Source organism: Spea bombifrons, chromosome 1, assembly GCF_027358695.1.
Source record: "Spea bombifrons isolate aSpeBom1 chromosome 1, aSpeBom1.2.pri, whole genome shotgun sequence".
Taxonomy (NCBI): domain Eukaryota; kingdom Metazoa; phylum Chordata; class Amphibia; order Anura; family Pelobatidae; genus Spea; species Spea bombifrons.
In genome coordinates this window covers 91,058,660-91,083,806 of record NC_071087.1, presented here as the reverse complement: position 1 = coordinate 91,083,806, position 25,147 = coordinate 91,058,660, and the positions used below count along the sequence as shown (strand labels likewise).

The window sequence follows — 25,147 nt, the reverse complement described above, 5'->3', positions numbered from 1 at the left end:
ATCCGGCTTGCAAATGCATGAGCAATTCTGCAGATCCTGACACACGCTATACTTACTGCCAGTCAGCTCCAGGAGGCTCTGGAGCTGCAGCTTCTCCATAACGTCAATCATTTATTATTTTTTTTATATTATTTTTATATATGTTCTTTAGTGAGGCTGTTTGGGGCATCATAATGCTATCTTCATGCACAGATCATACATTTTCGTGAGCATGCTTTTTAAATATCATACAATTGTGTGTATATGATAATCAATGAAATGTGTCATTTCTCATTACTGCTTTCATTGAGGAAGTTGAACTCCATTAAAATCATGCTAGATTCCTATTATTTACAGGACCTGGATGAGGAAGAGGTACAGATTCTCTTTGTAATGAGTGTTTGTGCTTTGTACGGGACTGCTTTATTATTTACTGTATGAGTAGTAAATGTGGACTCTTCACTGCTGCTTTTAATAGAATGCTATGTTAAGCCACGTATAGCCATAAACTTAAAACATATAAACTAAGCCTAATGCGGGATTTATATCTCAGAATCCCCTTGGTATAACTAATAAAATACCCTGGTCTCCTACAAAAATATATATATTTACACAGATCACACGCTATACGCCATATCCAAAAAACCAACAACTTGAACCAAGGTGGGTGTCCACTCTCCCAAAGAAGGTGCTGTCCACTAAATGGTTTTTTTTTTCCAGTGAAAATATGCCGACACTCTTTGCTTCAAATTGGTTTTTGGAGTAGAGCAGGCAGATCATATATCTGATCCTCAAAGTAAACCTATACTAAATAGGTGGCATTTTAAAAATAAAACGTGTGTTGGTTACTGCAAAAGGCGAGTTGCTTCACAGATTCTTTGTGACGGGTTATAATTTAGTAATATTTTATTAGTTTTATTTAAAAAACCTTAATATAATTTAAATATATTTCAACTCAGATTAAAATGGACTCAGGGAACTAGATTAGTGATATACTCATAGCAGTTGACCGGTTTACGGTTTGTGTCCCTGCCAGAGGCAGCTTCAAGGACAGGGGCCAAGGTTTCTCCGGGCACCACAAAAGATCTTTGCATGTGGGGTATTTCTGTACTCGGGGTGTTACTGAACAGAAATCAAGACCTATTTTGTTCTTTCACATATCCACTCAGAAAAATAAAACACGGTAAATCTGCAAAGTGGATGTGAAAAATGTTTTCATTTTTTTTTTGTTAGACTTACTTTGGAAGGTGCCGGTGTGGAATCAGCTGCACGGGACCTCTACTGTGTCTTAAATGAGATCCGACAAACGGATCTGTCAGAATTCCATGTTTGAAATCTGTAATGCGCATGTTCCAATTTTACAATAAGTCAAGCAAGAGTTTTTATTTATTGCTCTATAAAGTGTAAGATTCTCTATATTTGTTTACAGCCTCTGCACATTTATTGGATTAATTACTACACTATAATGTTTGTCTTGTCACTATAATCACTATATCTTCTCCAATGTACCCACACTAGTACATTTACAGTAAAATTCTGCAGTAAAAGAAACTATTAATTAGACTTGTGTATTCGTATTTGACGAACATGAAAACGAGCAAGAAGGGTGTGTTTTCATTGTTCAGCCCGAATACCGAAGAAACGAAGATGGCGGTGGCAACACTTATACAAGGACGAAGACACACAACCCGTGTGTTTGTGTGACTGTGTGTGTAATGTCTGGTAATAAAGGAGTTAATCCTCTGAATCTCCTCATGCCTGGTTAGAGGGGTTAACATGCTATATCTACTCATGTCTGTAATGATTGTATGTATATTATTAAATCTGAAATCAACGTGGTTTCCAAGCCTTCTTAATAATTAATATATATAGTATATGTAAATCAGTGTGTATGTGAGATATATATACATATATAATATAAAATGTATTTTATGTGTATGTGATGGTGTGCATATGTGAATCAGTGTATGATTCAGAGTGTCCCTGAATGGCAGAAAAAAAATGTGGTCACCATAGTGCCCACGTGGTTTTGGTCATATAGTGTATATGTACTGCAGAGATCACGCTCCTAGATATAATAAGCTACAATACCTTGTACAGAGTTGCTATTGTTCTATGCATGATGTAAAAATACAGGGGTGGGCATGGGTCATAATTAAGTAAGGTATGGAGTAATATAGTAGTTTTTGGTCCCCTGAAAGTCAAATAACTTTTCCTTGAACACTTTTTTTCTTTTTCTGCTTCTTCTAGAAGGCCATGCATGAATTTAACAAGGATTGGAAACTTTCTGGGATACAAAGACTATTTTACAATAGTTTAGTGAAGCAGCTAGGAGGTTTCGGCTCAGAAGCTGGGAAATTCATATGGCCCACGGGTGTGACAAACACCTTGGAAGGTGATCTTGCCATTAAAGACACTGGTAATCAACAAATTCAGATTTTCTCTCTAGATGGATACCATAAGCAAACATTTTCTTATGGCTCAGAATCTACGAAGCACCTTGGAGATGTGGCCTGCACTCAAGAAGGACTTTTTTTAGTGTCTGATGGTTCTAAAGGTATAAAAGTGTTCTCTAAGGAAGGGGAAATGATCCACCTACTCAAGTCATCAAAGGCAGACTGGAAACATTCCTATGGACTTTCTGTTTTGAAATCTAATCGTATCGCAGTAACTGATTGGACAGATGGAGGCAAAATACACATTGTTGGTGTAGATTGGAGGATGAATGCCATCCTCAAGACTAACGTTATAGATGGACTCCAAAGACCTGAGCATGTTGCTGTGACTGAGGTATTTGCCAGTGAATAACATAACAATGTACATTACTGACTGATCCACATTGGGAGATACATACTTGCCAAATTAATTTTTGTGTTTGTCTGTTAAACACGTGCACACAAACCCAGCTTTGCAGGTATAGGTCAACTGGAATTCACATAAAAACTCAGCATTAAAAGGTATAGATAAACCCCCTAAATTACAGGCATAAATCACAGGTTGCACAACCCAAAGCCAGCCCTCACTGTCCACATAAAACCTGAGAAGCACCAAGATAACACACATAGGACTTGCTATCTTTGCCCCAAACACTCCTGGATGAGTCAACTTTATCCCCAAACAGGCTGTCTTATGCCATCTTTGTCCCATAAACACCCTGCCTGTCCCATCTTGGTCCCCAAGGCTCAAACACCCTGCTTGTGCCATCTTTGCCTTTCCACAAATCAATTATACATCTATGATATACACAAACATTTTTACAGTCACTCACTAATTCACACTTTCATCCCCTCCCCCTCTCACTATCTACCCCCTTTCTCATGTTCTACTCCCTCTCCCTCCCTTCTCACTATCTACCCCCTCTCCCTCCCTTCTATCTACCCCCTCTCCCTCCCTTCTCACTATCTACCCCCTCTCCTCACCTTCTCATTATCTACCCTCTCCCCCCTTTGTAGTTCATTTACCTTCCAGAAGTCCTGCGGTGGGAGCGCAAGGCCTCTGTCTCCCTGCTCTGCGACCAAGCTAGAGTCCTTGTGAAGGAGACTAAGGGGCGTGCCGAGCGGTTGCTGAAAACTTAATGAGCGACCGCTCGGTGTCCCTCTCTCTTCTCCGGGTAACGAAAAATGAATTCCGGGACAATGCATCCGGGACATGTGGTCACCCTACTCTGGGCATGTGTTCTAGGACTGCCATTAAATGGTGATCATCTGAAGTAAAAAAAAAAAAAGGAGGATGGATAGGTTGATTTTAGTCGATAATTGATAAGGAGTTGAACTTAGGGTGTCTATACCTAGGCCATTGAGGTAGAACAATGAGGAGGTGTACAGGTATAATGCTTTGTGCGTTAACACAAACTTAATCGACTGAGCCTTTCTGTTGAGTTTAAATGTGCCTTTAGATCAGTTCTAGGTGCAGGCTGTGAAAGACACATATGGAATAGGAAAATAGGTAGAAAGTGAAGATTTGGACAAGAAGAAGATGACTGGTGGTTATGTTTAAGGATTGTGAGCTTTGTTAAAGCTTACAATTAGGCAATCAAGGTGAAAGCAAATCGATCGAGAATAGGAATGGGGAATAAAGATAAACCTGCAAGTGACATTTTATTGGGACTGTAGAGGGCTCAGAGGAAAAAGTAGGACATTTAAGGCCGGTATATGTAATCACCATTAACAATGAAGAATGGATGAATCAGAATTTTGGCTGTTCTTGTGTCTGTGTAGCAGCATGTGAGTTAAGATATAGACGTCACAGTATGATCATGATCCAGGAGAGAAGAGAGGGAAAAGGTAACAAAGCATGCGAAACAGTAGAAGCTGCTTGGTATTTTGTAGGGACATCCCGACGATTATTATGCTTGCATTTCTAATGGGGTCTAATATAGGCTGACTACTACTAAATTAACAATTAACAGCCTTTGAAATAGCTTCACCTGACTCAGAGATTAGGCAATGGTTAATTGCACAACCCTTACTGCTGTTTTACTGGCAGGCATTACCACACATCATACAATTAATTTTCATAGCTTAATGACTACATCCTTTTATGGAAATCACATTTCTCGGAAATAGATGTAGTGGGATATTTATCAGAAGTTATTTTGTTACTTGAGATTACTGGAAATAAATATGAATATTCTGCCACCTACTGGGGGAACAATTATTTTGCAAATGTCACTGGAATTAAACACAACAAAATACAGGACAGACTCATATAATATAAAATCCAAAATTAAATGGACTTAAAATTGCTACAAAAATATTGTTATTTATTATATTTTATTTATATAGTGCCAACAATTTATGCAGCGCTTAATACAATACATACATTCAAGGGGTATGACAAGACGAGAATTGACTAAGACAAACCGATACATTAGGTGGAGAGGGCCCTGCTCGCAAGCTTACAATCTTGAGGAAATGGGGCGACAAACATAAGGCACAGAGAAAGGGTGAGAGGTGTGGGGTTGTAACAGTGACAGTTCTAGCAGCTAAAATGGTTCTTCTCTGAAGAAGTGATTCCAGAGATATGGGGCAGCCCGAGTGAAATCTTGTAGATGGGAAAATGAAGAGGTGATGCATGAGAGTATCATTCAATTATTTTAAAGGGAAACTCCCAACCAAGATTGTATAACTGGTATCAGATAGAAATATGGTTTCTTTTTTTAAGCAGTTCCAGTGTACAATTTTCAGATATCTATATTAGTTATTTATGTGTCCTGGCTCAGTACCATCCTGCCTTTTGGTAAATAATAGAATGGTTCAGTCTTAATTACACATGCTGACCAATGAAACTGTACGGAGGAACAGATTTCAATGTAAAACAGGACTTCATTAGCATTGCCATAAATAAATCACCCTCATGTGGTGTTTGAGCAGGAAACCCCATCAAATAACCCGACTAACAACAAATGCAGATAAAGTAAATTTATTGGAGCAAAATAAAATAAAACCAAAATTTTAGTCAGGGCTACAAAAATCTCCTATAATCCAAAAACACTATGCATGAACTTTATACTACAGTTTGGTGGCTAGTCCAAGTTGGGTGCAGTAATTATAAATGTGGATGTTTAGTGATTCCAGGATTGAGAGAATTGATTTACAATGCCGTAAAACAAATTTCTTTTGCAGGATGAAGATTTGCTGGTCACAGAGGGGCAGCTGTTTGGGCGAAACGCAGGCTGCTGTGTCAAGATTATTGACAGTGAACGAGCACTTAAGAAGACCATAGGTCCTACATATGGGGACCACTACAGCTTTATGAACCCATCAGGAATCTGCGTGGATACAAGTGGCAATTTTTTTGTAGCAGACAAAGGGAAGAACAACGTCACCCTCTTTAGTCGGGACTCATCCTTATCAGAGCTGGTCGTGACCCAAGACTTGGAGGGACCTAGTGGGATCACTGTAACAAAGAATGGACTTCTTGTTGTGACTGACTGTTATCACCACTGTGTAAAAATGTATAAATACAGACAGGAATTCATATATTAAAATTATACAAAGAACATCCGGTTCTCCACAGCAGAAAGGATCTAACATATTTTTGAAATTGCTAAATCATTTGATGACATTGTAACATGCCTTTATAACACTCCCCCAATGGCAGGTTCACTTTAAAATATAAAGGATACGTATCCAGTATTAGACCTTGAGCTATGAATATATTTTTATAACAAGTAGAAGTATTGGCGTCCAAAGATAACTGGGCCTGCAGAGGCACAATTTTCTTGTTCCACACATAGTTTATCATGGAAGATGTCCAAGCTTGTACTTTGCTCCCATTGAATTATAATTAGTGTAAAGTCATGGATGAGGATGTGGAGTTATATTTATGCTTACAAATATATTAAGCTAGTTAATATTAAGTGATCAGTTAAATAGTCATGGTTAGGAGCCCAGAATGTTACGCTGAGATGACAAAAAAATAATAATGGCAGGAATCTTATATAAACCATCAAGATTAATTAATAATCATAACTCCCAAATGCCTATTTTTAGAAAGGACAGAATATGTGTGTATGATAATATTGTGGTTCTACAGCCCTAAAGGTCACAATGTGTATATAAACTGCGATGTGTTTGTAACAAATTGTGTGAATAAAATACCGGTATATGATATATGTATCTTTTTCTAAATGTCTTGCTTAATGACAAGTACAGGTAATATAAACAAAACAAAAACAAGATAAAAAGTCTCAATAAAGCCCTAGCCATACCCGTTAAAACAAAAGTGTCCCTCTTTGGCCATTTCAAATGTTGGAATGTTGAAGGTGAGTTGACTCTTAAATATAAATATGGAAACAAAGGCCAAGTGCTTCTCATGTGTTGTTACAATATATCAAGTCTGTCCATTTTTCCACAATAAAGACTCAGACATTCATTAGTCCTTGATCTTGTCTTAGATGCACAATTGCTTTATGCCTACCCACAGATGTTTAAATTCACTACTGGGACGCTGTTCTATTTATCTACCACTCTCTCAGTAAGGTAATACAAATGCCATATACAGGATCAGCTAAGCCTTTGTGGTGGAGAAGATCGCTGGCGTTTCAACTGAAGATAACTCATTTTTGCCCCACATAATCACGCTTCACTGACAAGATTTCCTCCATTTTCCTCCATTCGAGCGTCTGTCACGACAGACCAACCAGTTACACACCAGAACCATTACAGCAGATAACCAGAATCACACAGTTAATGGTCTACCTTTACATATGTGGGTATAGAGGAAGTTAAAAGACCCATGCAAAGGTTGCACCCCATTTTGTTTTATAAATATTCAGAAAATACAGAGAGTTGAGAGCTATGCTTTTTTATAGCATGGTGACACTTTTGGGTTGCATGATACAGACTACCCGCCCCTTAATTTCACTTCCAGTGGTTTGCCCTAAGGGGGAGGAGGCTGCCCCGGCAGGTAGGATATTTAGTCTGCACCCTGTGCGGCAGCCGACACTGAGCCCTGCGACAGTCACTCACTGATCTGGGTGATCACTGCCATAAACCAAGGTAGCAGCTGACCTGCGCAAAGGGTTAACCGATCTCAACATGATGCCCACTTTAAGGTGCCTTTTTCCAAGGGGCAAGCTGTGTGTACCAGATGCTTCTACCAGGACAAAGCTGCCGGCATGCACACAGGTGAGATTCATGTAGCAAAATACTTAAATGTTCTGTATAGAGTTTTTGAACATTTTATCTTACAATCTTACAGTCCGCTATTGAGCTCTATAAGGATAGTAGATATTAACTATTTAGTAACCATCTCACCTGTGTCCTATATGTCATGTTGTTGTATAAGAATGGATACATTTGGTGCCACATTAACACTTGTTATGCTACTACACATATAATAGAATAATAATTTAAAGCCAGTTTATCAAAGGCTCACTTATTCCTTCTTTTATGTTCATAATATCGCCAACGATGTATGTGCAGCTCTCTGCACACTATATGGATTATGTATGGCAAGACATTATGACACAAAGTGGTAAAAGTGGAGCTACGGGTCCATTCCATTGGTCGCTATGGTATTTGCATCACATTGCACAAAAACTGCTTTTTAGACGTAGTATCCATGTCTAGAATGTTGTCTACCACCGTGTAACTGAATCCATATGCCCTGACTATTATAGAGGTAAATATTTATTCTTAAACGCCAATATCTTATTCCGTCTGCACCTAAGTGTCTTTATGTATATGTACCTACGTTTGGAAGTTATGGTCCACTTGCATGCACTGATCTGTTGTTGCCATAGAAACTGGAAAAGATTCTTTAAAGTTTCTATGTTGTTTTTTATGTCATTAAACCTTAAGGGAAAAGACAAATGACAATGATAAAATGTCTGGAGTACACCTTTAAAGCCATACTGACATCATTCCCTCCTGTAGACAACAGGTATCATCATCATCTGTTGATGGAGACAATTCTGTGTTTAGTGTTCTTATAAATCTTAAATAAACACAGCTGCTTAATAAAGAATTGCTCTAATTTAGTCCAAGTTTGTCCAAGTGCTTTGGTGTTGTTGAGATGCTAATGACTTGTTTCCTTACCCCAAGGTCATCTTCACAAGTGCTGTATTACTTGTGCTCTTTTGTGACTGTTTTGCGACTGGCCACTACCAGGCAGACACGACTTTCTATGAATTTCGCACATATACCGTCAAACCATCGATGATGCCCGAATTCATGAGGCTTGCTAATGAGAACATGTACAGTCGCACTAGGCACTCAGAGCTGATTGGCTACTTCACTATGGAGTTAGGAGGCCTTAATAAGGTGTTGCACATCTGGAAATATGGTATGCAGAATTATAACCTACTTCGTTTATTTCTAAAGTAATGAGTCTTAAGATGATGATCATCTTTACATGTTGCCTACGTCTTTGGTGGATTTTAAAAAAAAACCCATTATTTTGTGGCAAATTCATCTAATTTGTCATTAGCTTGGTGGGTCACACTTTTTTAAATCTAGGAGCAATTCTATATTAGTTTTAAGATGGAACACTGCCACCTCCTTGAGTTAAAAAAAAGCACACGCTTTCAATAAACGTGCTTTGACCATTAACCATAAAACCATCTAAATCCATGAAAACCACCTGGGCATTAATGCTCTGGTAATAGGTAGATTTCTGTACAGTATAACTAAATGCAAATCCTGCACACTGTAAACTGTTTTGTTTTCGGTTTTTCTTTGCTTAAGACAATTTTACAGAACGGGCAACAGTTCGGGAAAACATTTCTCAAGATGCTGATTTCATGAACTATACTGCTATAGCAGCGCCAATGGTAGACGAACAGTACAATGAAATTGCATACTTATTACCGTGGTGCAAACTACGTCAGCCTGAAAAACAAGGTGAGTGAGTAGTATTGTGACCTGCTGGGCTCACCCAAAAATATATGGACCTTTTGAAAATCCTAGGAACCCAAATTGGCAGGGTGTGTCATTCTGTGATCTCATCTTAGTTTCCCCCAAGCAGGTGTCAAAGTACTTTCAGTTTGAATTTCCTCATATGGGCTTGGTGATATAGTCATGACATAGTTTCCCCAACCGTTACATAACATTGTACATCAGATTTGCATCAGATTTGCATGGAAGCACAGTGGGAGCTGTATTTCCAAATAGAGCTGGATCATATTCAAGGCATCCTAGGCACTGGTTTAGGGCCTGGAGTGCTTGGGGTAGACAACAATTTATATAATGCATATATTGATTGATTTCTTGGGAGTTGGCCGATCTGCCGAGGAGGTTCTGTGTGTGTGTGAGTGATTTACCACCAGTGCAGGCCCCTTACATTGTGTAAATCTGACCCTCTGAACCAAATTGCCTTTGAAGTCATTTGCGACACAACTGGGTAATACTTGGGAATGTAGCTATGAAATTGTGATTTCATAAGCACTGTTTGGGACCTTAGATTAATTTCACTAGGAAATGAATAGTTGCCAAAAGGAACAGGCTAAGTTGGTTGAATTCCAGATCAACCCTAAAAATATTTCTGCTGACCCACATCAGTCTACCGATATTTGTAAAGATGTCTCAATATTTAGGTCCTCTGCAACATACACTTTTAATTTACTATCATAATAATTATATGAAAAACCTTTTTTCCTTTTTTTGATAGGGGTTTATGAATTGGTGACCTTTCAGCTGAAGCCTGGAGGACTGGCCATTTGGGGGGATGCATTCAGAGCCGCCATCTCTGCTTATGTAAATACCAGCTACACTGAACTTGTTGGTGTCTTCAACACGGAGTATGGATCACTAAACCAAGGTAGTAACCTCTGCTACATTTTTTTGTAAAATGAACTCTATGGAGATGCAAATATGTGAATTTGTCTTGCAAAAAAAAGGGAGGGAGAGGGGGTAGATAGTGAGAAAGGGGAGGGGTAGATAGTAAGCAAGGGGGAGAGGGGGTAAATAGAAAGAAGGTAGTACGGATATTGAAATAAAGAGTGAGAATGAGTAAGAGAATTAATTAGTGTGAGGATGAATTGCGTGAATGAGTGAGAGAATTAATGAATTAATGTGTGGGTGAATTGTCTGAATGAGTGAGAGAATGAATTAATGTGTGGAAGAGAATTAATGACTGTGAGAATGCATTAATATGTGTAAATGATTTGTGTGAATGAGTGAGAGAATAAATGATTGTGTGAATGAATTATGTGAATGAAAACATCATAGATGTATAAATTATTTGTGGGAAGACAAAGGTAGCACAAGCAGGGTGTTTGAGCCCTGGGGACCAAGATGGCACAGGCAGGGTGTTTATGGGACAAAGTTGACTCATGCTGGGCTGTTTACGGACAAAGATGGCAAGTCCTATGTGTGTTATCTGGGTGCTGATTAGGTTCTATGTGGGCAGTGTGGACGCCAGGGATGACTTTGAGGTGTGCAACCTGTGATTTATGCCTGTAATTTAGGGTTTTATCTATACCTTTAATGCTGAATTTGTAGGTGATTTCCAATTTATCTATACCTGCAAAGTTGGGTTTATGTGTTATTCTGTTGATTCATATCTGCTATGCTATGTTTCCTTACATTATTTATGTATACCTGCAAATACAGGTATTCAGTTGACCAATACCTGCTATGCTGTTTCCATGTATTTATTTGATCTATACCCTCAGTGCTGAGTTTACATGTAATGTCCAGTTGATCTATACCTGCAATGTTGGGCTTGGGTGTTCTGTTTATCTATACCTGCAATGCTATTATTATTATTTATTATTATTTATTGTTTTATATAGCGTCATCAAATTCCGTAGTGCTGAATGCTATGTTTCCATACATTATTATTGTATACCTGCAAATACAGGATTTGTGTTTCTGATTATATTACTTCAGTGCTGAGTTCACATGTAAATTTCAATTGATCTATACATGCAAAGCTGGGTGCTAATGTGTAGAGTGGAGGGAGTGATTGCATGCTAGGGAGCGTGAGGCAGGGCCCAATGAAATGCTTACGTAGGGTCCAATCTTTTCAATATAAAATGTATTGGCAGCAGGGTCTAATATTAATATATATATATATATATATATATATATATATGGGCAGCAGGGGCTAATATTAAATAAACTGTCAGTTCAGCTGTTACTTTAAAATCATATTGCAATCATAGTCTTTACTTCACAAAAAGTACATACACACCTGTGTGTATGTGATCTCATGCGCTTCATAGTGTGTCCCTGAATGGCAGAAATAAAATGTGGTCACCCTAGTATGAATACATTAGGAAAGGATGCCCCAGTCTGACCCACATAGCTTACAGTCTAAGTGTGATTGCAGTCTAAGCGTGATTACAGTCTAAGTGTTAGAATGCTTATTACAGGGTACACATATTCAATGATTTAATGTTTGTTTTTACAAGTCCATGTTTTATGGTGGTACGAGAATGAAGACAGTCGCGCCGCTGGAAGACGTCTAGCTTATGAAGATGCAAGGGTGGCTGCAGCGGGTGAGTTAATGCCAGTTGCTTATATATGTTTTTGTCACATGGACAAATGTTTATGCACGTTGCAATAAAAGGGTGTACCCTAATCCCAGTTATGATTCATAAGGATTTTACTGTTTCCATCCTCAATGAACTTTACATAGTTGCATTGGATAAGTGTATTTATGGAATCTGGTGGTCTTCTATGAGATTATGCCAGGTAACTCAGATGGCAGTATTCATTAGAAAGACAGTAATCTGGGGTTAAATATATATCTGCCAACACCCATCTAATGGAGGAAAAGTTAAAAATCCTGGTTTACTATACGTATTCCAGATTATGTGAACTAAAGAGGGAACCCAAAGGTACAAGGATTGTCTGCTTAAGCCATGAGAGAGAGTGAAATCAGAACTGGAATCTCTGTAAACCAGACTAGGTAGTTGCAGGAGAATAAAGGAGGTAAAGGGGGCATGGTGTAAAAGACAGGTGCACCTATTCTGCCACTACCGGATTCATTTTATAACAGTCTATTCCCATTTGTTACTATACCCCACACAGTTTTAATCTTTGTTCAGTCTGCAAAGCTTTTAATTTTGTTTTTAATATCTCTTTTAATGTGTTTGGTGGAACGAGTAGGTTTTCATTTTTAGAAGTGTCTGAGGTATTTATTGGACTCTTAGTGGTACTGCAATTTTTTGCGCTAGGTGGTCTTTCAGAAAGCAGCAGGGGATCTGCGATCTCACGCGACTTTTCTCTCACCTTGTTCCTGACTACTAGCAAAGAGTAGTGAAAAGGCTTGTAGAAGTAATTGGTCTATATGGGGTATTTACTGAAATACATGTCATAAATCCTGTTGGGATCTACCTCCACTTGTGTCTTGAATGGAACCACTCTATATGGCTGTGAAAAGAGATTTGTGCACACATCCGGTGTTCCTCCTAGTCCATCTGCTCCCCAAGTCTCTGACTCCATTGGCATATAACAGCTGTGGCGAGTATAAAAATATAGGAATGCTCTGCATTCACCAATTTTAGCAGCTAAATTCGCAGATTGTGCAATTTACTTGGAAAGCTAGACTATTAATATTAATATAAATGCAGAACTTGTTCAATCTGGTTCTTAAATAACAGGTAAGATTAAAATACAGAGTTTTACATGTGCAGCAACTCAGATATTGTTTTTGTATATTTGTTGACTAAATTTCCTAATTTCCTTCATTTCAGTGAGAGAAAGCGTGAGATTCCTGGTGTCCCAGAAGAATGTGCTCCTACAGCCCACGGCATTCTCCCCCCTCAAATAACACCAGGGCAGTCTCTCTGGATACCAGCACCATATGTTGGGACTCCTAAAGCCTGACTATTGAATTGAATAATATATATATATATATATTAATATTCTGTAATTTTTTTCAATGTAAACTTTCTTCTGTGATCCAACGATCGCTATTTATTAAGATACAGTGCCTTTAAGACTGCGCTTCTCTATTAAGTTAATATACATGGTATGCAGCTACTGCATTGTTGGTATAGTAGTACGTATCCGCAACCATAGTATGTAGCCGCAACAATAGTATGAAGTGTTAACCTCTCCCGCAAACTCCCTCTTCAGTGAATGGATCCGAAAGATCAACACCTCCTTTAAAGATCCAACCAAACAATGCCTGACGCTCATGTAATTACTCTTCACAACTCCAGTCTGATTTCTTGTTGGGTGAAAATCTACACATAATTGTAGTAGAAACAAATTCACTTCAGTTTTCGAGAGATAAGATTTCAGGTAGCATTGTGACATTCAAGCAGATATTGCAGTCAAGCAGTTGGTAATGCGGGACATGTGAGAAGGAGAGAGATCAGGGAAAGACAGATTTTAGTGTATATCAGTAAAAAAAAACAGACTGACCTTTGAGGGATGCTATCATAAAGTAGAAGATCGCAAGCCTGAGAAAGTAAAATAGAATTATTAGAAAGATACGACAAGATACAGGAGAGAGCTGTTTCTCATATACCCATAGAAGAAAGTCAGTCAACAACAAGGTAGCGGTTCAACAGTATAAAAAGCCGGAAAGAGATCCAGGAGAAGGGACCTTTGATAGTGAGCAAGTCATTGGATTCTTTCAGTAGCGTGAAGGGGTCTGAAACCAAACTGAACAATACTGAAGAGGAGAGGATGTTAGCGATTGAACACAATCCACTCAAGCAACTTAGAGGCTAAAGGGAGGAGAGAGGATAATAGTCAGAGAAGTGGGGTAAAGGGTACAAGTCAGCTATGTTGGTGCCCTCTCCTGGTATATGGCTTGATGTGTAATTTGATCAGTTGAGTCTATTAAGCAAAACAGCACAGAGGTGGGGCCTTAGAGCAGAATTATGGAAAGATGGGGGCATGTGTTCCAGGCTTCGTGAGAGCTGTATGAGAGTGTTACATGTACTTTTAGAGTGGATGAGGGCAGAAAGTAGCATCATACTATGTGATTTTCATGTTTCTTCATTAGCAACAGTGATTAATTCATGCAAATAAAATTACATTTGTTGTTATCTGAAGTTTTTGTTTTCCCCCAGACAACTGCGTGCTACCTTTACTTTATAGGGCTACTACTGATGACGGGGAGGCCATTATTAGGCTTTGTAGTCAATATTTCACTAATGACTTCCACAAGCCGTGCCATGGATACTACTTTAGTCCCTAACAGGGACTTTTATCACATTTCATTCAAAATAGACATTCATTTGTAGTTGGTCCCCCTTTGCAGCTATAAGAGTTTCCACTATACTGGGAAGACTTTCCAAAATATTTTAGAGTTTCTGTTGGAATTTTAGCCCATTCATCCAGTAGAACATTTGTGAGGTCAGGGACTGATGTTGAATGGCCCACACAGAGCCCTGACTGTCCAAGTTCTTCCACTCCAAACTCATCCAACCATGTCTTGCTTTGTGCACTGGGGCACAGTCATCCTGGAATAAACAAGGGCCTTCCCCAAACTGTTTCCACAAAGTTGAAAGCGTAGCATTGTCTAAAATGTCTTGGTCTGTCTCCTTCACCATACCCAAACATTTTGGACACTTTGTGAGCAGTTAGGGCAAGGGCCTTATCTATCCCAGCATGACATGTCAGGCACTGGCCCACTGGGCATTTGATCAAATGCCCGATAGCCAGTTCAAACTCATCTCCTGCAATGCAAATAGGGGCATGGAAAGAGAGAAACGCATAGAGGGAATTCTAATGAATCAATCTATGTATTGGAATGCAAAACACACGAACTGCAACCTTCTCTGGAGTGGCACCTTTGAAAAAAAAAAGATGTAGGCATATGCCTTGCATGCCTTATTTCAAATATGACCATGTGAATTTGGCCAACTCAAAAGCCAACACACCAAGAATTTAAAGAGCCACACCAGCCATCACATATATATATATGACAGCTCCACACTCCCTTTCCGTTTCTGCAGGCATTTGGCAGAATCCTCGTATATGCATTTCCACCTCCCCCGATCTAATTTCCACGCAAGTGATGTGTATGGCTGAACAGCCAACTGACTTGGAGAACCCCTGTGTGCATGGATGGAAAGAGCCACCATTGCTTTCAACACATTGGCTAAAATAGTCACACCACATAGGAGGGCAGCTGCAGGGCTGCAGCTTCTGTATAACATAGGTGTTTTTTCCCCATTGCATATTAAGACGGATTGTATCGATGAATATGTTTTCAAAAGAAAGCCATACTTGTCCTGAAAAACAATACAATAAGCAGCCAATAACCTGCGTCGGTGCACTAAACGAGAATGAGAAAGGGGGACAGAACGGTTGGATAATATGGCAGACATGTTGAAAATGCTGTTATTCATGTTCTGTTACATCCCTCTTTTCTCCCTGGTGTCCCTCTGTTCTATGATCTTAGCATGCTTGCTGGGTACCACAGCCCTAAAAGTCACAGCAACAGGAAGTGTGTGGCTGCTGTTGTTAAACTGACCTGTCTAAATAAAGTCATCCTACTTCTTCTGGGAGCCTTACTGACTTATCAATAGATAGCAGTCACAGAAAATGTCTAAAGCATTAGCCCTCTAGGCCCAGCACCTGTAACCAGATCATTCCCAGCACTGGGACTGTTTGTATCCATCAGTGCTGCTGGGGTAGAAGCGGTGACTACAATGCACTGCATTCCCACTAAACCGCTAACCAATACCAATTTAAATACATAGTAGCCCCTGGGCGCCATTTTCCTTTATAAATAATTCTAAAATACGGAAAGAGAGTCCCCACTTCCGTTTACAATGCCAGTTTATGTAAAACCATGGTACAGTCCGCGCTCCCCCTCACTTTCACTTTCAGTTGGTTTGCTCTGAGGGGGGGAGGTGGCTGCCCTGGCTGTAGTCGGTGGGGCAGAGGACATTGACCTCTGTGACTGTCACTCGCTGATCTGGGATCGCAAACATTCTCACTTAGTAAATGATCGACCGTCTGCGTTAACGGTAAAGAGAGTGCACGGAAATCACTACCATAAGCCAAGGCAGCAGCTGACCTGCGCAAAGGGCTAGCTGATCTCAACATGATGGCCACTTTAAGGTGCCTTTTTCCAAAGGGCAGGCTGTGTGTACCAGATGCTTTTACCCGGGCAAAGCTGCCGGCATGCACACAGGTGAGCTTCATGTAGCAAAAGACTCACGTGTTCTGTATACGATGTCACAATATTAACCAAAGAAGCTTGAATCATACGATCTGAAGGGTGATCAATTGTGTCTTAATGTTAATTGACAGAGTCCACTGCTATAAGGATAGCAGATATTAACTATTTAGTAACCATCTGTGTCCTATATATCATGGTGTCATAGAAGAATGTAGTGGCACATTAACACCTTTAGGGATGCATTTACACTGTCCTCACCTGTTACACAGTTACATACTTCATACGGTTAAAAAAAGTCCATCAAGTTCAACCCTTCTACCTAACCTTCCTACTCTTGATCCAAAAGAAGGCAATCAGGGGACAAACATTCTCTATTTATAGCCCTATATGTTGTTTCTGTATGCCACCTTGTTATGTTATATACTGTCTACCTTTTATACAGAGCTAGGGAATCTGATGGTGCTATATGTAAAACAAATAATAATATATGAAAGCATTTTTATTTCTTGTTATGATAAACGTGGGGCAATAGATCAATTTCATTGGTTGCTGTGTTGTTTTCCCAGTATATAACTGTATTTATATGCCCTGGCATAAGTAGACGGACCTCATTCAGTGTGCACCTATATGACTTTATGAATAGACCCATGTTTCATTATTTGGGCATCCCCAGTTATGGTCCACCTCAACCCAGTGTATTTAAGCGTCCTCCCGTCTATTTTCTAAAATAGAGTAGAGATGCAAATAAACATAACTCACTTTCTATGTAAATTAATGTAGATGTTCTACCTTCTGAGGTCTTTAGCTCACTGTCATAAAATATAGAATGGATCCAATAAATTGTAGGTAAGTTGTGTTTTTTTTTCTACATATTTTAATAACTAACATTTGTAATTAAATGCAGCGGTTTAAACAGAATTCATAGTACTGTTAAATATTCCCAGAATTATTATTATTATTATTATTTTATATGTGATCCTATTCATACCTTGCAGGGGATGCACAGTTGCTGCATGGACTGGTAGGTTGGTGCCATTGAAACTAGAAAAGCTTCTTAAAATTGTCTTTGTTTTTTATATGATTTAAACCTCCAGGAAAGAAAAAATAAACAATAAAAAGAACATGACAGGCCAGCTAAGGTTTATTTGTATAAGCGAATAGAGCGTGTGATCAAACTTTTGTGCAACTGGGACAGCACCTTTAAAAAAAACGAGAAAAAGATCAGCTATTACCTGTGGAGGAACGTTCAGCATGGCTGTGGGAAACAAATAGGCATTATATTCCATACTGTGATGGTATCGTGTCTTGAGCCTTGTCCTGACCATTGAGGTGAATACATTGGGAGCAGCGCGTGTGTGTGTGTAGGCAGAGGACAACTGCTGCCGACTAAGAGCTGGTGGCCATCAGGAAAGTGAAGGAGCAGTGTTTTATTAAAAAGCTGCTTAGCATTCACTGAAGGTATCGGCAATGAAAAATAAGTTTGATTTACCAATACTTGAAAAATACTGGCCATGATTGGCCCTTGTATTATGCAGTCATCTTGCCCATTATAACAAGACTTGATCTCTACTCACCTTGCAAACTCATGATTTCATTAATAAACCTTAATTAGCTTGTAAGCTTGCGAGCAGGGCCCTCTTCACCTAATATATTAGAGGTTAGAGCAGATTATGTGGTGGGAAGGAGATGTGAAGATAGAGAGAGAGAAGCAGGGGAGGAAGAGGGAAAGAGGGGGAGGAAGAGGGAAAGAGGGGAGATGCATTCAGCGGAACACATCATCTACAAAACAAAACGGCAAAGGAGAGAGGAATATGTACAGAGGATCAATAAAAATGCTTAAATATAAGGTGACACTATCATATCTGGAGTGTACCTGTAAAGCCATACTGACCTCATTTCCCACTTTGGGCAACATCATTGTCTTGAGTCAGCTGAGACTATTCTGTGTGTATCTTTCTTTTTATCTTCTTTTTTTAATTTTAAATAATCATCTTTAAGAAAATGGTCTAATAGATCACATTGGATGTTTAACTAGAAACGTTCAGTTGAAATTCTTGGTAAGTCAAGATGATGTCTGACCATCTTTTCTTTGCTTGTGAAGTGTTCTGGTATGATTGCCAGTGACTTACATTTCCTTACCCTACATCTATACAAGTGTTTTTATTACTTCAGCTTTTTGTGCATTAAGTCTTCTTATTTATTTATTTCTTTATTTACCCTTTAGGCTAGAGCAGCGTTTGCAACAGGTCCACGCCAGACAGACACCACGTTCTATGAATTTCGCACATATACCGTCAAACCATCAATGATGTCAGAGTTCATGAAGCTTACAAATGAGAAAATCCACAATCGCATCAAGCACTCTGAGCTGATTGGCTACTTCACTATGGAGTTAGGAGGCCTTAATAAGGTGTTCCACATCTGGAAATATGGTATGAAAATTTAGAATGTTAGGGTATACTTCTTTTATCTCTAATGTTATCAACCATAAGCTGATGATCATCCTTACACGTTGCTTTCTTCTTTTCATTTTTACTTTTGGATTGTTATTTCGAAATCATGTAATTAGCATTTAGCTCTTGCATTTTTTAAAGTGTTTTGTTTTCGTCTTTCCTTTTTTTATTGCTTAAGACAATTTTACGCAACGGACAACAGTTCGGGCAAACCTTTCTCAAGACGCTGATTTTATGAACTATATTGCTAAAGCCTTTCCGATGCTAGACAAACAGGACAATGAAATTGCGTACTTGGTGCCGTGGTGCAAGTTACAGAAGCCAGAAAAACCAGGTGAGTGGAATTCCATTTCAAAGTAACATCACATGTTCTATAGTCTTCATACTTTTACAGTAAGAAAACAGGGAGAGGACCTGTCTACTCCGCTTTACTCACTACGGTGTATTGCAAAATGCCGGGCGGAAAATAGTTTCTTTTAAATTCTCTGGGAAAGCAGTTTGGCATTGTGTCACTCTTTGTCTGGTTGACCTCAGATGAGGTGTGCCCAAGTGGCGGAGATACTTACTTACGTTACAGTTTTAATTTCCTTATGACTACCGAAACACAGAAATGACTGAATACGTATCTGTGGAATAGTTCCCCGTCTATTGCGGAACTACAGCCCTTGCAATGCTTGGCTAGGCTTTTACCATCTTATGTTCATGGGAGCACAGTGGGAATTGTAGTTCCACATAGTTAATGTACAAGGTATCCCAGGCACTGCTGCATGGCCTGAGGTACATAATTTTCTTAATTGTGCTTGGGAGTTGGCACCCCATTATATGTATAAGGAACCTGCGTAGTCACTTGAGGGTTCCATGCGTGTGACAGAGACCTACCACCAGTGTAGGCCCCTTACACAAACACCATGTCGGCCTAGGAGAAGAAGCCTTTTGGGCTTTTTATAAATCGCCATAAATCTTAAGCGAGGTTTACCCCAAATTGAATACATTGTCCTGGACCCCATGTTGTGTTAATCTGGCTCTGGTTCCACAAGAGCTGGAGATTAACGTTTAGTGTATTTGTCTTCTAAAATTATATTTCTTGCGATATTCTGCCTCATGCTTTTTATGGGTCCTTTTCAAACAAATTCCAAACGCAAATGATTAAATTACTTTCTTTAATATTTCTAAACCAGCATGTTCAATCTCTTACCATCCAATGTAACTGGCCAATAAACTGCAATATTTAATTCGTTACTATGGTGATAAGACCTTTTCCAGCTGGCCTATTTCATACATAATCCCAAATTATGAAATAAAGAGTTAGCGTGAAGCACATCACTTTCCTTGCATGAGCGCTGTGGATATACCTCTTTTTTTACCTCTTGGTTTTGTTGAAGTGCCTCTAATTCCCATTATTTAGTTTTTTGTTTGATGGAAGCTGTACAACCTTCCAAATGAACATCATGTCAGAGTAACTACTCCTAATTTCATTAACCCCACAAATGTATACATACTCTTTTTTCCTTATTTGTTTTTTTCTTCCATTCATATATGCATTATCCTTTGGGATGCGAACATTTTGTGTTTGAAATATTTTCAAATAAAATTTGCCGAGTCAACCTCTGAAATGATACTTTTAGGATGTTTGTAAAATAGTATGTATCAGCTGGTCTTAAATGTAAAAAGGGACCATTATCATCTTGGACACAAGCCACCGGCCTGGGTCCCTGGACTTGGGAAATGCTCATCAAAGCAGTAATATTCCTAATGTGTTAATCTGAGCTCCTGAGCCAAATTTCATTTGAAGCCATTGGTGACACGACTAGGTTATAGTTGGGGAATGTTGGGACTTTAGCTAAATTCACCCAAAATCCAACAAGTCAGTTGATTTCTGGAGCCGTTCTACATATTTCCACTGACCCTAAATCAGCCTATAGCTGGAGATATAAAATGATGACTCTAAGTCCAGGACCTCTGCAACATACCTCCTGTATTCTCCACTAACCATTTGCTATCATAATAATAATATATATATATATATATATATATATTCTTTTTTTACAGGGGTTTATGAATTAGTGACCTTTCAGTTTATGCCTGGGGGACCCGCTGTTTGGGGAGATGCTTTCAGAGCCGCCATCTCCTCTCATGTAAATACTGGCTACACTAAACTTGTTGGCGTTTTCAATACGGAATATGGATTGCTCAACCAAGGTAGTAGCCCATAGAAATTTTTTTTCTTTGTATCCTGAACATTATTTGTTTTTGTTTCTCTGTTACTTTTAGTGTAATCCTGAAGAAAAAATACTGCACAAAAAAAGAATAAAATTATAGGTGGATTTGGTTTGCAACAGCAAAATTAGAACAAACTAAATGCACATTGAAAATACACAAGAAATAAAAAGAAAATCTATATAAACACAAAACAAAGGCTATTGAGGCTCTTTCTCAAGGCAGGTTATGTGAGAGTATATATATATTTGTATATTATTATATATTGGTAGCTAAGAAATTTAGCACACTACCGTTTACAGTACAATAAAAGGTACAAAAAGTAATTTTTGATTGGGATACAATAGTTATAAAACATATTAAAGGGTACTCATCAATGTTAAAACATGTATTTTTGAATTGAGAAAAAAATAGAATGTTTAAATGTGTGGAATCAGATCTCCGGACTAAGTAGTTGCAGGGGGATAAGAGATGTAAAGGAGGGCATTGCGCAAAAGTAATATAATGTTTTATGTTTAAATGTTTTTTATTTTATTTTATGCAAGTCCATGTTCTGTGGTGGAATGAGAATGCAGACAGTCGCGCTGCTGGAAGGCATCTAGCGCATGAAGATGCAAGGGTGGTTGCAGCGGGTGAGTTAATGCCAGTTTCATGTAGATGGACTGTTTTTGATTCTCTCAGATCTCAGAAATAATTGCATAGGTAGTCATTAAAGAGTGTTGAAGCCATGAATACCTTAATCACATGAATTGTTTTAAAGGATTTTTACCTTTCCCATCAATGAATGAGCTGCTGTAACCGAACTTTATATACGTTAAGCGATGTAACGTAGCTGTGGGAGGGAGAGGCGTTGGTTAAAAAACCATAGCCCCTCCCACAACTACAGGCTAATATACATTAGCCTTAACATATATGCAACTTTATCTGGATTGTCTGCTTAAGACCTGAGAGTGAATAGATTCAGACCTGGAATACCTGTAACTAGATAGTTGCAGAAGAGTCAAGGAGGTGAATTGGACATGGTGTAAAAGACCGTTCCACCAGTACTGGATTCATTTTGCAATGCCCTGTTCCCATTTGTTACTATACTCCTCACAGTTTGCTTTGCTTGCAAAGCCTTTCATGTTGCCTTTATTACTTTTAATGTGTATAGTGGAAACAAAAGTTTGTTCTTAGGGGTGTCTGGATTGTTAATCAGACTCTTGGTGGTATTGCGATCCATGTAGAACCATCTCTAGATGGTCTTTCAGAAACCAGCAGGGGATCTAGGATCTCACATGACTTTACCCTCAACTACCTTTCAGGTTTCAGTGTTTGCAGATGACACAAAATTAAGTAGGGTAATAAAGGCTGAACTAGATGTGTCTTCACTGCAAGACGATTTGGATAAATCGGTTAACTGGGCTGATAAATGGCACATTGGATTCAATGTAGACAAATGTAAAATTATGCATTTTGGACATAATAATAATAAAAATGCAACATATTTAACTGGCGTTTCCTTGGGGAAATCTACTAATGATTTGGGCGTAATTGTATACAATAGACTTAGCACTAGTGCACAGTGCCAGCTAGCGGCTGCAAAAGGCAAATAAGATATTGGCATGTATTAAAAGGAGTAATGACTCACGGGAGGAAGATATTATTCTGCCTCTTTACAGGTCCATGGTAAGACTTAACCTTTAATATGCATTTCAATTCTGAACTAGAGAAAGTTCAGGGGAGTGCCACAAAACTAATAAGGGTAATGGAAAACTTTAGTTATGAAGAAAGGCTAGAAAAGTTATTTTGTACACATTAGAGAAACGGCATCTTAGAGGGGATATGATAATGTTATATAAATATGTAAAGGGCCCATACAAAGGGCTCTCTAAAGGCCTGTTCATTAATAGATCATTACAGAGGACAAGTGGTCACCCCTTAAGACTTGAAGAAAGGAGATTTAGTCTACTACAGTAAGGACAATTAAAGTATGGAATTCACTACCTTAAGAGGTGGTGCTAGCAAATACATTAGATGTCTTTAAAAGGGGCCTGGATACTTTTTTTAATGAAGCAGAACATAGAGAGCTATGTCTAAAGGAATTAATATTAATGTATGAAGGAATTCATATTTATTTAGTGCTTGTTGATCCAAGGAGAAATCTGATTTGGCATCAAGAAGGATTGCTTTCCCCATTAAAAGCACAATTCGATATTGCTGACATAAGGGTTTTTTGCTTTCTTTTGGATCAACAGCGGTAAACAAGGAATAGGAAAATGGATGCGCTTGATGGACCCAAGTCTTTTCTCAACCTAAACTACTTTAAACCTTGTCATTAACTAATAGCAAAGAGTAGCCACTCAGACTGCAGGAAGAGGCTTGTAGAAGTCATTGGTGCATATGGGGTACTTACAGAAATGTATGTGTGACTAGAATGGAACCAGTCAATGTGGCTGTGAAAATAAATCTCTGTCCCTTCCAGTAAGTCTACCTACTCCCCATGTCTCTGACTCTATTGGCATATAGCAGCTGTGCAGAGTAGAGAACTATAGTAACACTTTCCTCACCCCCATCCTCAAGCTAAATCATTTTCACGTGACCTTGTATGACCAGAAAACCGTAGGCTTAATTCACACCATCTAATTATTAACATAATTGTGTACTTGTATAAAAGAATGGGTAAGATGAGAAGACAAACCGTTACATCTGTACTAATTCAGGAAACAGGAGGAGGTTCTGTTCTACTGCCCTACATGATGGGTTTGTTTGAAACCTATATTGTCTCTTATGATCTGACAATTTTTTTTCTAATTTTCTTCATGTTTCAGTGAGAGAAAGCGTAAGATTCCTGGTGTCCCAGAAGAATGTGCTTCTACTTCCCACAGCGTTCTCGCCCCTGAAATAACACCAGGGCGATATCGGCTGGACACCAGCGCCGTATGCCTGAGCTCCTAAGACCTGACCGCTGAATTGAAAAATATAGATCTGTAATGCTTTTTCAATGTATGCCTTACATTCATGAGATCGAAAGATGGCTATTTATTAAGATACAGTGCCTTTAAGACTGAGCTTGTAATTACTTCATAATCAGTGCTGTAGTGAAGGTTTGTTACCACTATAACACTATATGTATTTCTTTCACTCAGCAGAAAACCCCGCAGCAGTTGTGAAGGGTAACTACACATAATATTGTAGTGGCAACAGATTTGCACTTCTGCACAGACTATACAGTAACTGCATACCCAACCATGCACGCTAAACTTTACTTGTCTTGTGTGAAGTTTGTGCTTCATTTGTTGTTCTATCAACACTGGTTAGTAATGTACCAAATAAAAATAGATTTGTAGTGGTTTGAGATGTTCATTTTTTCCACCAAAATGTGTTACAGGTGAGTTGAGCTCATACCTGAAAACTACGTAGTCTTCATGACCTGGAGAGTCTTACCTCATGCTTCATATAGGAACGGGTTTCAGATGGTCCTCGGATTGGAGGAAAGGAGATGGAGGTTTGATGCAATGGGGCAAAGCCAAACTGCAATCTCTCCTCCCTGACAAAAAGCACTGCTGGTAATCAGTGTTGCAAATCCAGGCAGTATTCAGGGTATGGCTAAGATGAAAGTCCATTGCTATACGAAGCACTCAACTGGATAGTTTAAAAAAAAAAAACAAAAAAAAACTCCAGCTATCATATATCCATTTTTTTCCTAATCAAGGTCGTCTTATAACCGGGCAAATACGGAATGCACATTTCTGTGATTATCTGATTTAGGGACGTTCTTGTTTGAATTAATTTAAGATTGAGTTATTGTCCCTTGAATCAAAGTTCTGTGATTACTCAATATTACAAAGTCCTTATGAACTGATCACATATACATGTGGGTAGGTGTTAGGGATCTATACACATCAATAAAAACCTGCATTTGTATATACTCGGGAGTGAGCAATTCCTAAGTATATTTGAAAAGTTTTGTGTCC

The 25,147-nt window shown here is 38.7% G+C and overlaps 3 protein-coding genes across 3 annotated transcripts; all 3 read left to right on the top strand.

The window, feature by feature from the left end:
* The first annotated feature begins 312 nt into the window (after nt 1-312).
* On the top strand, nt 313-6,234 carry LOC128501268 (E3 ubiquitin-protein ligase TRIM32-like). The gene is made up of 3 exons (XM_053470720.1): nt 313-354; nt 2,230-2,769; nt 5,604-6,234. The coding sequence occupies exons 1-3, from the start codon at nt 313-315 to the stop codon at nt 5,964-5,966; spliced, it is 945 nt and encodes a 314-aa protein (XP_053326695.1). The 3' UTR covers nt 5,967-6,234.
* Nucleotides 6,235-9,179: 2,945 nt separating this feature from the next.
* On the top strand, nt 9,180-13,268 carry LOC128474198 (protein NipSnap homolog 3A-like). The gene is made up of 4 exons (XM_053456488.1): nt 9,180-9,326; nt 10,093-10,242; nt 11,840-11,926; nt 13,127-13,268. The coding sequence occupies exons 1-4, from the start codon at nt 9,227-9,229 to the stop codon at nt 13,201-13,203; spliced, it is 414 nt and encodes a 137-aa protein (XP_053312463.1). The 5' UTR covers nt 9,180-9,226; the 3' UTR covers nt 13,204-13,268.
* A 2,962-nt stretch (nt 13,269-16,230) lies between these two features.
* Nucleotides 16,231-24,525, top strand: LOC128495469 (protein NipSnap homolog 3A-like). The gene is made up of 6 exons (XM_053465878.1): nt 16,231-16,533; nt 18,746-18,953; nt 19,153-19,308; nt 21,024-21,173; nt 21,737-21,823; nt 24,002-24,525. Exons 1-6 carry the CDS (start codon nt 16,444-16,446, stop codon nt 24,076-24,078), a joined length of 768 nt encoding a protein of 255 aa, XP_053321853.1. The 5' UTR covers nt 16,231-16,443; the 3' UTR covers nt 24,079-24,525.
* The last annotated feature ends 622 nt before the right edge of the window (nt 24,526-25,147 follow it).

Coding starts and splice junctions, on each gene's coding strand:
- LOC128474198 (XM_053456488.1), top strand. CDS start 9,227: ATGAACTATACTGCTATAGCAGCGCCAATGGTAGACGAACAGTACAAT. Junction 9,327..10,092: donor ACGTCAGCCTGAAAAACAAG/GTGAGTGAGTAG, acceptor TTTTTTTGATAG/GGGTTTATGAATTGGTGACC. Junction 11,927..13,126: donor TGCAAGGGTGGCTGCAGCGG/GTGAGTTAATGC, acceptor CCTTCATTTCAG/TGAGAGAAAGCGTGAGATTC.
- LOC128501268 (XM_053470720.1), top strand. CDS start 313: ATGCTAGATTCCTATTATTTACAGGACCTGGATGAGGAAGAG. Junction 355..2,229: donor AGGACCTGGATGAGGAAGAG/GTACAGATTCTC, acceptor TGCTTCTTCTAG/AAGGCCATGCATGAATTTAA. Junction 2,770..5,603: donor AGCATGTTGCTGTGACTGAG/GTATTTGCCAGT, acceptor TTTCTTTTGCAG/GATGAAGATTTGCTGGTCAC.
- LOC128495469 (XM_053465878.1), top strand. CDS start 16,444: ATGATGGCCACTTTAAGGTGCCTTTTTCCAAAGGGCAGGCTGTGTGTA. Junction 19,309..21,023: donor ACAGAAGCCAGAAAAACCAG/GTGAGTGGAATT, acceptor CTTTTTTTACAG/GGGTTTATGAATTAGTGACC. Junction 21,824..24,001: donor TGCAAGGGTGGTTGCAGCGG/GTGAGTTAATGC, acceptor TTCATGTTTCAG/TGAGAGAAAGCGTAAGATTC.